At 41.0% G+C, this 12,976-nt stretch overlaps 1 protein-coding gene across 1 annotated transcript in view; it reads right to left on the bottom strand.

Annotated features, from left to right (window-relative positions):
• The window catches only part of Hers (Histone gene-specific Epigenetic Repressor in late S phase), a 33,139-nt gene extending 20,992 nt beyond the window's left edge, over positions 1–12,147 (bottom strand). Inside the window, exons 1-2 of the mRNA XM_080282824.1 lie at positions 12,034–12,147; positions 1,510–5,178 (exon numbers count right to left, since the gene is read on the bottom strand). Coding sequence (XP_080138950.1) covers positions 1,510–5,178; positions 12,034–12,147 — 3,783 coding nt within the window. The remainder of the gene's footprint in view (positions 1–1,509; positions 5,179–12,033) is intronic.
• Between the last annotated feature and the right edge of the window lie 829 nt (positions 12,148–12,976).

Consider the following 12,976-nt stretch of genomic DNA (forward strand, 5'->3'; position numbering starts at 1 on the left):
AGGAAAAGGGGAAAAGAAGTGTGTGGTAATTATAGGGGCATTTGTCTTCTTAGTGTAATAGGAAAAGTATGTGGTAGGATACTTATCAAATGTTAGGGAAATAACAGAGGAATTCGTTGGAGAAGAACAGGGAGGTTTTAGGAAGGGGAGAGGTTGTGTAGATCAGATATTCATTCTTAGATCTTTAGCAGAAAATTTTCTAGATAAGGAAGAGAAGTTGTATGCGGCCTTCTTGTATTTGAAGAAGGCATATGACAGGGTGGATAGACAAGGACTGTATGGATAGACAAGGACTGTAGAAAGAATTAAGAATATATGGAGTAGATGAGTTATTGAATGCCGTGAAGAGTATATATGAGGAAGCTAAGGCTGCAGTGTATGTGGATAGTGAACTCAGTTAATTTTTCTATTTGACGGTTGGATTGAAACAAGGATGTGTCATGTCTCCATGGTTGTTCAATCTATATATCGATGGGGTTATAAAGGAGATACAAGGTAGGGCAGTGGATGTTGAAGTGGCCCTGATGAGAGAGCGCAGTGTTTGGAAACTCCCTGTACTGTTGTTTGCAGATGATACTGTGTTGTTAGGTGAAGACGAAGGGAAGCTGCAAGGTTTGGTGGATGAGTTTGGAAGAGTGTGTAAGAAATGGAATCTAAAGGCGAATGTAAAGAAGAGTAAAGTTATGGTTTCTGAAAGAAAAGAAGGCAGTGATTGTACAGTAAGGTTGGATGAGGAGGAAATGGAAAATGTGAGTGTGTTTAAGTACTTGGGTAGTGTGATGAGCAAGGAAGTTTAGAGGGTGAAGTGCTTGAAGGGGTACAATAAGGAAGAAAGGTTGCTGGTTCCTTGAAAGCAGTGATAAGAAACAGGGAAGTGAGCATGGAAGTGAAAAAGTTACTACACAGTATTGTGATACTAACTTTAACGTATGGAAGTGAAGCTTGGACCTCGTTGTAGAGACAAAAGTCGAGGCAGAGAGCGGTGGAAATGAGTTATTTGAGAGGGGCATGCGGAGTCACATGGAGAGACAGACTGACAAATGAGGACGTGAAGGAGTGTTGTGGTCTGGATGTGGATGTGATAGAAAGCATCAGGAGAAACACACTGAGGTGGCTTGGCCATGTGGAGAGGATGGCGAGTGAGAGACTGATGAGGAGAGTGTATATGAGTAAGGTGGAGGGGGGGAGGCCAAGGATGAGATGGAGGGATGGAGTGGAGAGGTATATGTCAAGAGTGGAGTGTGAGCTGGGAGCAGGGCAGTGAAATGGTGGGGGACAGGGTGACATGGAGGCGATTTGTTTGTGGCCACCCCTTACAAGATTAAGGCATCTGGCAACGGACAGATAGATCGAGGGGTTAATGGAGATTGTGCAGTGCCTTCAACCTTAAAGATTTTTTCTTTTTAAGTTGAATAAACCTGTCTGGAGGTAGGAAAAAAGAAAAAGGTGTTATTATGCTGAGAGGGTTAATGGATATGTACACTATTTTATTGGCATTAATGTGCTTACCTGTACATGGTGAGTGGGTGGGATATATGCAGTAGGTGGGGCAGATGTGGTAGAGCCACCAGTGGTAGTTGTTTTGCGTTGGACTTGCTTGACTGTGGTGGTAGTGCGGCCATCACTAGAAGTGATACAGTAAGTGCTCTCACCAGAGATGGTCACAGTGTGAGGTTCTGTAGATGTGTGGCTGGTGATATCAGTTGGGGTGTGGGTGGTGATGTATGTGCAAGTTGACTCCTCAACCAAGCTCTTATTAGGACTCTCTGTGGTTGTAGCCAAAATGTCTCCACCCAATTCAGAGGCATCTGTAGCATTCTCATCCTCTCTGTCTGTGTCTGATGTCTGGTCTGCTCCTTGCCGTTTGACTTTCTTCTTCACAATGATTCTCTCCTCAACCTCAGTTTCCTGGCTTCCTTGTGCTTTCTTTACCTTCTTAGTTGTCTCCTCTACAGTGATGACACTGCTTGTGGTGGTGGTTGTCCGTGCTTTTGTTGACTTGACTGATATCCTTCGCTTTATGTCCACATTGGTTATCTCACTCTCTGCTGATGAGCTTGTGGCTGCTGTTGGTGTTCTTTTTCGAGATTCATTGGAATAGCTAGCAGCCATGATTGCTGAGGCATTGAGGCTGGCCATTCGTTTGGTTACTACCATATCCCGCATGTCCATGTGAACATCTAATTCCCCTCTTCTCCTTTTTCGTTTCTTCTTTACCTTTTCCATCTCCTCTTCATTTTTCCTCTTAGCATTTTTCCGTCTTCTACCACACCTTTCATCATCAGTGTCATAATCTCGGTCTTCATCAGTATCATCTTCAGATCTGCTGTCAGGAATGACTGGATCTCTCAGCACTAGAGCAAGATTTTCATTCTTCATCTGCGTTGCAGGTGGGAGGGTAGGAAGGGGAATGCGAGCATCCTCATTCATACAGTGCATCATTGCCCGAGCATTTAAGCTGGCCATACGAGCGGCTCTCCTGGGGGGAGCTGTGTTCTCCTCCCGTTTAGAGGCCTTTGAGTGTTTCTTCATATTGTGGATGCTCTTCCCAGTTTTCTTTCTCCTAGAGTGTGCTTCATACTCACTGTCACTCTCCTTATCACTCTCCTCGTCTTCAGAGGTATTGGTCCGTCCTCTTGCACCCTTTTTGACAAAAGTGACACGCTTGGATTTCTTTGCAGCAGCACCTGAGCCACCTTTGGAAGACTTTTTCGGCACTCGTCTGGGGGCAGTCTTGTCGTAGATCTTTTTTCGGTGTTTCTTGACAACTTCGCCCTCATCTTCATCATTTTCCTCTGATGAAGAATCCATTTTCATGTGGTTATTTCTCTTGTTAGGTAACACCTCCTTGGCCCACTTTGTATCTAAGGATTCTTTTATTTGCTTGGGTATCCCCTTTTTATTAGTTCCAATCTTGTTTTCCTTTGAAAATTCATCATTATCCTCGCTTTCATCTCTCGCATCTTCTGCCTCAGATTCTTCATGCTTATCCTCTGTGGATTTCTCAATGAATTTATCCTTATCTTGTTTATTCATTATATTTGTATTTTTCTGGATCTTACTCTTAACATGCTTGATATTTTTTGTATGTCTTTTATTTCCTTTTAGACTTCCCCACTCTTCATCATCATCACTAGGTTCATCTTCACTGGAATCTTCATTTGTGTGTTCAATTCTCTTCTTCAGCTTTTTCACTGGCTCATTATCACTTGTCTCACTATCATCTGATCTAATCTTTGCAATCTTACTGATCTTCATACATGCAAGTGGCTTTTCACTCTCCTCTTCCTCCTCGTAGTCACCCTCTGATTCAGAGGCTTCAGAGGTATGCTTTTTAAATTTCTGCTTTAAGGGACTTTTTGGAATCTTTTTGCGTGCTTTGGGCTGTTCCCGCTTCAGTTTGTAAACTTTCCCTCCAATTACCACTTTCTTGGGGGCATCTATTCTACTCCCATATAGCCTGGCTTTACCAATCTCTTTCAGAGTCAACCCAACTTCCTCATCAGATGATCCAATGTCTGAGGTTGAGTCGCACTCTTTCTCTTCCTCCTGCTTGTTTCTTTCTTTCTTCCCAGGGACTTTGCAAAACATCTTTGATGGTTTTTTCCTCTTCAATGGCTTTTCTTCTTTCTCCCCATCACTTTCAGAAAAGGAAAACACACTCCTTTCCTTCTTATTCTTGGGGGTGCTGTTTCCCTTTGGCATCACCTGTTTCTTCTCAGTTTTCAACTTATCTTTTTTAGGTCTTGCTGGCGGCAGACCATCATTCTTCCTCTTATTTTTGCTTCCCTTTGGTCTGCCTCGTTTTTTAGGCATAACCACCTCATGAGAGAGTAAGTAAGCAGCTGCTCCTTCCTTTTTGGTCCCAACTGATGATTTTTTATCTTTCTCCTCTTTTCCTGAATCTCCTTTCTCCAATGGTTTCTTTGTCACTGGTTTCTTCTTCTTGGGTTTAGGACTAACAACCTCGTCGTCAGCTTCTTTGGTTTCACTCTTGAGCACTGATTTGCCACTTTTACCCTTGGGTGAACCTTTGCTCTCCCTTGTCGCAAGCTTGGACTCAGATTCCAGCCCATTCTCCATTTCTGCACCCTTCTCATCACTCACACTGTCTTCCTTATTTTCACTACAGGTCTCTTTTGAGCACTCTATGTCCCCTTCTTCCTTGTCAGAAGATATTTTCTTAATTTTCTTCTCTTCATCTTTACTTTTGAATTCACTATCTTCTTCACTCTTTTCTTTGTCAGTCTTACATGTGTCTTCTTCCTTCACCTTAATACTACTGGTATCATTCCCTGTCTCATTATTTTCATTTTCTTGAGTGCATGTACTGGTATCATTCAGATTTTCCTTTGTTTGTTCAGTTTTTAATTCCTCACTTATTTTTCCATCTTTACTGTTTCCACATTTTGGCTTGCCACAATCACTCTCTTTTTCTTCTTTAACCTTTATAGAGTTCTTTTTGCTATTGTCCTTTTCAGTTTCAGTCTTACCACCAAACTTCTTAATTTTACCTTTTCCAGTTTTATCATCATCTTTCTTCCCTTTCTTCTTCATGGCTTTGTCACTCTCTGCATTAACCTCTTTAACTTTTTTACCCTTCTTTTTTCCATCTTTATCATTCTCTTCCTTCTCATCTCCAGATTTTGAATGCCCCTCACTCTTGCTCTCAGAGTTGCGTCTAGATTTGGGGGTTTCTTGGGGATTCTTCTTACCTTTCTCTGGGGATGTAGAGCGTTTTGCACCCTGTGAAGCTGATGGTTTTTTCTCATCTTTCTTAGCCATTCCTGACTCCTTGTTTTTTGCCTTCTGATTCCCAGCATTCTCTATGTTTTTAGCCAGTTTTGCTCCATCTGACTCTGATTTTGATGGGGATCTGGCTCCCTTCTTAATCCCATCAGTGGAGGTGCCACGCCCTGGGGACCTCCCAGGAGACCTTGCTGCACCTCTGACACTTTGGGAACCATTTGACGGTGCTCGACCTGGGGACTGGCTGGTGGAATTTGAGGAACGACTCCGATTTGATACCCCAGATGAGCCTTTTGGGGATGACTTAGGAGAGGATTTTGGTGAGGACTCACTGCAGGAGGAGGAGCGTTTGGTGGGTGACCTGCTACTTCCCCCACTAGCTTTGCGGGGGGATCCTGAACCCCCTGCCCCTCCCTCCTTCTTGTTCACCTACAAGAAAAACAACTCATTAGTAAATTTCACAAAAAAGGATCATTCATATTCATTGTGGATGGATATTACTGTGCTGTTGGTGTTGTTTTTGCTAAACCCCGGTCTATTTGGCCTAGCAGGCCCACTGACCACAGGTAAGCAACTGTTTCTGTGGGGCCATCCTACAAGTACAGTACAGTACATACATTATCAAGGATCCACCACTCCTTATGGTAGACAGCACCTTACCAGAGTTGAACCAGGGTCCTTCCTATGGCAAGGTGCAGGGAAATGTTTGAAGGTTTGGCTTCAGGATGGAAGCTACAGCTGCTCCACCGAAGTACCTAGCGCTACCACATGAAGGCTCTCCTTCCTTGTCACTAAATTGGTGAAAGTGGTAGATAATGGACAAAATACTCTAGTGATAAACATAGTACAACTGATGTGTTGTAAGAGCAGTGTTGTGAAATCTGAGAAATTACCAATATGACGGGAATTGAACCTGGGACTCTCAGGTGAGAGCCAGGCAGCATACCACTACACCACGACCAGGTAAAAGTTAACTCACGTTGTCACAATCTTGTAACCAACGTCCCTCCACCCCCACTGTGGGCCTGAAGAGAGTGAGTTAACCCCCTGGCACTCAGGCAAGTAGATGCTTTTAATCTATCCCAAGCACTTACGGCAAGTCAGAATGAAGAGAGAAACCTGTATTTTTACACAGGAAAAATCATCTGAGAAATTACCAATATGCCGGGAATCGAACCTGGGACTCTCAGGTGAGAGCCAGGCAGCACACCACTACACCACGACCAGGTAAAAGTTAACTCACGTTGTCGCAATCTTGTAACCAACGTCCCTCCGCCCCTGGCATATTGGTAATTTCTCAGATGATTTTTCCTGTGCAAAAATACAGGTTTCTTTCTTCATTCTGACTTGCCGTAAGTGCTTGGGATAGATTAAAAGCATCTACTTGCCTGAGTGCCAGGGGGTTAACTCACCCTCTTCAGGCCCACAGTGGGGGCAGAGGGACGTTGGTTACAAGATTGTGACAACGTGAGTTAACTTTTACCTTGTCGTGGTGCAGTGGTATGCTGCCTGGCTCTCACCTGAGAGTTCCGGGTTCGATTCCCGGCATATTGGTAATTTCTCAGATGATTTTTCCTGTGTAAAAATACAGGTTTCTCTCTTCAGTATTGTGAAAGATGACACTGACTGCAATATTAAGCATAATGATCACTAAATTCTGCACATCAATTAAAGCTAAAATGAAAATCAATCATGACAAAATTACAAAGTTTAACAATAAAATGCCTCACACACTCACTATAATACAGTGTAGTGTACTGCACTGCTGAAATAGTTATACAGTACATAGGCCTATGCATCAACAAGACTTGAAAGTAATATGTGAAGTGACCCAGACATATGGAAAGGAAAAAAGAGTATTAGATACTTGTATATAGTTACTTATGGAGAATAATGTGGCAAGGGGGAGGGGTCTTTCCTAAGTTGAATAAAATCATATGATGTTCACCATACAACCAAGTGAACACCAAGTGTCCACTTGGTTATCTGGTTACCTTCCAAAGTACTAAATGATTTCCCTGAAATAAAAGAACCTGTCTGGCTTGTCACTCCATATAGAATCATCTGAATGTAGCACTAAATCAAGTGACTGGATGGTGGATACCCCCACCAACTAGCAGATTCCAAAAAATTAATACTATACTGTACATAAATTTCTCAAATAAGTTTAATATTACCATAATTTTATCGAGTACAATGAAGCATCTGAAAAGTATGTACAGTAATTTTAAGCTGATGGACTTAAGTCACTGATAAGAATAGGAAGTATTACAAAGAAAAACAACTAAGACTCTGACAAGGGTATTTTGATGTTTCATGGATGAAAATTCTGGTGGTCAAAGTTAATGTTTGGCATGTTTATCTATATTATACAGCTCAAGCTCTGAGCTTGTCTATTAATGACTTTGGCAGGACTCCTCTAGGCAGGAACAGACCCTCCTAGAAGCTTAATTCAGAATCCAGAGTGTGTGTGTGTGTGTGTGTTCTTACCTAATTGTTCTTATCCAATTGTATCTTTACAGGAACGAGTCAAGCTCGTACTGTCCCGTGTCTTAAACCATATTTATCGTACATATTCTTAAATTTGTGAATTATTTTGGCACACACTATTTCATTCAGTAGTGCATTCCACTGATCAATTGCTCTATTTGGGAAACTAAATTTCCTTACGTCTTTATCACCTCTCTTTTTATGCAGTTTTTTGCAGTGTCCTCTTGCTGATGCTTCCCCATACATTTAAGTAATCATTTATGTCTATTTTCTCCTTCCCTGATATGCATTTACATAGCATAATCATGTCATCTCTTTTCCTTCTCTCCTGTAGTGTTGGTAGATTCAGTTTATTTAGTCTTTCATCGTAGCTTAGATCCCTTAAGTTTGGTACCCATCTTGTAGCAGCTCTTTGGACTTTTTCAATCTTGTCTATGTATTTTTTTAGATGAGGACTCCAGACTACTGATGCATACTCCAGGGTTGTGTGTGTGTGTGTGTGTGTGTGTGTGTATTTACCTATTTGTAGTATACAGGAATTGAGCAATGCTCGTGTTGTCCTGTCTCCATATCCACATTTATCAAGTCTACCTTTACACACATGAATGTTTTTCTCATGCACCACCTCTTTGTCTAAGTCGTTCCAAATATTTAAGTATTTACCTAATATACCTAATTGTGATATACACGGAATGTACTATGCTCGTGGGTTTCCGTCGCTGTTTCTCAATAAGTCGAATTTAACTTTAAACTCGTTTAAGTTTTTAGACTGGACGATCTCTTTGTCCAGGCTATTCCACAAGTCTATACTTCTGTAAGGAAAGCTATATTTCTTGATATCCTTCAAGCAGCTTGACTTTTTCAATTTCATTCCATGTCCTCTTGTTGCTCTCTTATCCCATACAAACAGATCTTCTTTGTCAATTTTATCTACTCCCACCATGGTCCTGAACACCGCAATCATGTCTCCCCTCTTTCTCTTATCCTCTAACGAAGGCAAATCCAGTTTTTCCAGCCTCTCTCTGTATGACAGGTCTGTCAGACTGGGGACCATCTTGGTTGCTGTTCTTTGTATTCTCTCAATCTTGTTTATATCTTTCTTTTTGTGTGGGGACCACACTACCGCTGCATATTCTAACCTGGGGCAGATCATGGCCACTATCAATTTTTTCATCATTTCCTCATCCATATAATGAAATGCTACTCTTATGTTAGTCAAGAGTTTATAAGTCTCTCCAACTATCTTGTTAATGTGCTTTTCTGGTGACAAACTATCTTGGACCAGCACTCCCAAATCTTTTTCTTCTCTCCTTTTTGTGATTAATTCATTACCCAAAAAATAATTCAGTGATGGTCTCCTGGTACTTTTACCCATTTCCAATATTTTACATTTCTTTACATTAAATTTCATTTCCCACGTCCGGCTCCAATTGTGTATCCTATCCAAATCCTCCTGCAGTATTTTACAATCCTCCTCAACCTCTATCTTCCTCAAGATCTTTACATCATCAGCAAACAGACTTGCATAACTGTTCACTCCATCTACCATATCATTTACGTAAATCAGGAACATTACTGGTGCCAACACTGAGCCTTGAGGGACTCCACTTGTTACTTCCCTCCATCCAGACATCTTTTCCTTTATTACTGTCCTCATTTGTCTGTCTCTCAAAAAGTCTCTCATCCATTCCAGAAGTTTCCCCTTTAGTCCTCCTATATATTCTAGTTTCCACATTAGTCTCTTATGAGGTACCTTGTCAAAGGCCTTCTCTAAGTCTAAGTACACACAATCCACCCAACCATCTCTCTCCTGTACCACATCAATCGCTCTTGAGTAAAAGCTCAACAAGTTAGAAACACATGACCTTCCACTTCTGAATCCAAACTGACATTCAGCCAAAATATTCATCTCTTCCAGATATTTTATCCATCTGTCTTTCAGGATTCTTTCACACAATTTTGCGACCATGCTGGTTAGAGACACTGGTCTATAATTCAGGGGTTCTTCCCTGTTTCCTCCCTTGTAAATTGGTACCACATTTGCCCTCTTCCATTCTTTTAGCACTTTCCCCTCTTCCAGTGAGCATACAATTAAGCTGTGAATTTTATCCGCCAGTTGTTCTCTGCATTCCTTCAGTACCCAATTAGAAATTCCATCAGGTCCTGGGGCTTTCCTTACATCTTGAGTTTCCAGTAATTTATACACTTCCTGTACCTCCACTTTTATATCTTTCATCACCGGAACATTTCTAATCACTCCCTCCCCTTCCACAAGCTCCTTTTCTTTTGTGAAAACTGACTGGAAACGTTTGTTCATTATTTCTGCTTGCATTGCCGCATCCTTAAAGACCTCTCCTTCTACTAGCTTGGTGATTCCTTCCTTTTGTTTCAGTTTGCCATTAACAAATCTATAAAACAGTTTGGGTTCATCCTTGCATTTGTCATTTATACCTTTTTCAAAATTCCTTTCTTCTTCTCTACGTATTCTTGTGTATTCATTTCTTGTTCTTTTATATTCTTCCTTTGCTCTGTCGTTACCTCTCTTTCTCCAATTGTTCCACGCCTTATCTCTCTCTTTTTTTGCTATCATACACCTTCTATTAAACCACTCCTTTTTCCTGTCTTCTTTCCCTCTTACTCTTGGTACAAATTTTTCCACTCCCAAATTATAGAGGTCTAGAAAGATATCCCACTTCCTCTGTATCTCTCTTGTTTCTCTGAATTTTCTCCAATCCGCATTTTCAAAAAAGTTTCTCAATCCTGTAAAATTTGCTTTCCCAAAGTTGTATCTTCCCTGTCTATGAAACTCGTCTCTTGGCTCGACGTTTCCTATTAACATCTGGAACTCAATGACCACGTGATCACTTTTTCCCAAGGGACAGAGATATTCCAATGATTCTATTACATCGGGTTCTTTGGTGAACAGTAAATCTAACCTTGCTGGTGTGTCCTCACCTCGAAACCGTGTCTCTTCTTTGACCCATTGCGTCATCACATTATTCATTATTATATTTAATAACATAGTGCCCCACGAATCCTCACTGCCTCCCGAGTACCATTCCTCCCAGTTCACCTCTTTACAATTAAAGTCACCCACCAAAATTATATTATTGCTTTTCTCAATTATTTTTTGCAAGTAGCTAGCCATATCTGACAACATCTCATGGTATTCGTCATCCTTCCATGCTCTCGTCTTTGGGGGAACATACACTAACGCCATATCTCTCTTAACATTCTCTCCAGTTTCTAATTTCATATATATCACTTCAGCCCTGCCTTCTCCCATTTCCACAGTATCTACAATTATGTTGTTCTTCACTGCTATCATCACTCCTCCTCCCTTTTTTTCTTTTCTGTCTTTTCTCCACAGTTTGTATTTACCATCTCCCAAATGAACATCATGTGTGTGTGTGTGTGTGTTTTAATTCTTGCAACTTCCAAACATATTTATTCAAATCGGTGGAGACCGTGGTGAATGGGCTATGTAAGCCTGTACTGTACCTGACCCCTCCAGTTTGAAAAGTTATGCCCAGTCAAGTAAAATTTTTTGATAGTTGTAGGAACAAATATAAGTCATCATTGTGGTGAAGGGTTTAATTTGCTTGTTTATAAAGACCAACATGCTTGCATGCATTGGCCTTGGTCATCTAATAGCAACTCTTCACAAAACTTCATCTCTAGCAGCCTCTGTATTCAATCCCTTAACCCTGAGGCCACACTATGACCATGTTCAAGGACTTTCTGGGTCTACTTCTCACAACTCTACCCTCATGTTCATGTCTCACCCTCCCCACCTAACTGTCATCCTCAATCTTCTCCACATGTCCAGACCATCTCAGTCTACCCCATCTCATCACAACACAGTACATTTAACTCCACTCCTTTCTCTTAACTCTTCATTCACAATCCTATCCTCTATGTCCCCCATTTAAGGATGAACTGCACATTCACCTAATCATTCAGCATTAGTACAATTGGTTTATTTTCCCCTGAAACACTGAGCCATTCCCACAACTTGAATATTAAACAGCGGCTGAACAAATGCTCATGGGCCCTTTGGGCCCCTTGCACTTGCTCCTGTGGAGGGCTTTCGTATTTATGTTCTGTTCTAGTGTACTGTTGTCACTTGGATTTTTTGCAGCTAACCAGTTGATCGTGTTATTTGCAGCTACGGGAATGGAGCCCATGTTGTCCGAACGCAAGTCCGAAGTACACACACAGACACACGGCTACTGCTACAGTTTATTTTAGTTCTATCTCAGGGCAAAAAATTCTACGGAAATCCTACACCAGGCTTCAGGAGCAGCGTTTTTTGGTCAAAATGTGATTGCTCATTAAATATAGTAAAAGTTTTCCAATCGTGATGGGACATCAGCAATTTTTTTGTTATTTTTGTGCCAATCTTGGTGCAATTTGAATGTGTAGTTTTGGCTGCCCAAAATACACACACACACACGGCTAGTGCTATAGTATATTAGATTAAATTCAACTAACTGCATCTCTTGGGAAGATATAGTATTGCAGACCTAAAACTTACACCCCCAACACTCATTTTAGGTTTCCACTTATTGACAATTGGGATCTACATCACATAAGATTCTTAAATAAATAAATAAATAAATAAATAAATACCATACAAGTAAAATAAAAATTCTTTCATCTCACCTGAAACTTACATTCCAAATGACCACCCTGGGTTTGAACTAACTGGTACGTTTGTGGAGTGTAGGTTAGAAAAAATGCAAGTCTCCCTCTCTCTCTCTCTCACTTATAACTTAAGTCACCAATACACACCTTGGCTTTGAACTTATTGCTGGGCTTCTTGAGTGTGGATGTCTTGGCCTGCTGCCGCCCCCCACTCGCCTGAGGCCCCCGCCCCTTGCTCGGCGTCCTGCAACCTGCTTTCATCCCTTCATCATCCCATCCTTGGTCTGAAAATAAAAGAAATTCATTTTATCTATCTATCTATCTATATGTGTGTGTGTGTGTGTGTGTTCTTACCTAATTGTTCTTACCTAATTGTATCTTTACAGGAATGAGTCAAGCTCGTACTGTCCCGTGTCTTAAACCATATTTATCGTACATATCCTTAAATTTGTGAATTGTTTTGGCACACACTATTTCATTTGGTGGTGCATTCCATTGATCAATTGCTCTGTTTGGGAAACTGAATTTCCTTACGTCTTTATCACCTCTCTTCTTATGCAGTTTTTTGCAGTGTCCTCTAGCTGATGCTTCTCCATATGTTAAGTAATCATTTATGTCTATTTTCTCCTTTCCTGATATGCATTTATATAGCATTATCATGTCACCTCTTTTCCTTCTCTCCTGTAGTGTTGGTAGATTCAGTTTATTTAGTCTTTCTTCGTAGCTTAGGTCCCTTAAGCTTGGTATCCATCTTGTAGCGGCCCTTTGAACTTTTTCAATCTTGTCTATGTGCTTTTTGAGATGAGGACTCCAGACTACTGATGCATATTCCAGGGTTGGTCTACTGAATGATGTTATTATCCTTCTTAGCATGTCTTCATTTATGTATGTGAATGCTATTCTCATATTTGCAAGCAGTGTATACATGTTCCGTACCTTCTCGCTGATGTGGTCAGCCGGAGATAGTCTGTTATTGATAATCACACCTAGGTCTTTCTCTCTTTCTGATGTGTATAGGGTTTTATTTCCTAACTTATAATCCCAATCAGGTCTTTTTCCACTTTTACCAAACTTGATTACATGACACTTG

The sequence above is a fragment of the Coenobita brevimanus genome, chromosome 94, assembly GCF_032717465.1.
Source record: "Coenobita brevimanus isolate Jiangsu-jjx chromosome 94, ASM3271746v2, whole genome shotgun sequence".
In the NCBI taxonomy this organism is placed as follows: Eukaryota; Metazoa; Arthropoda; class Malacostraca; order Decapoda; family Coenobitidae; genus Coenobita; species Coenobita brevimanus.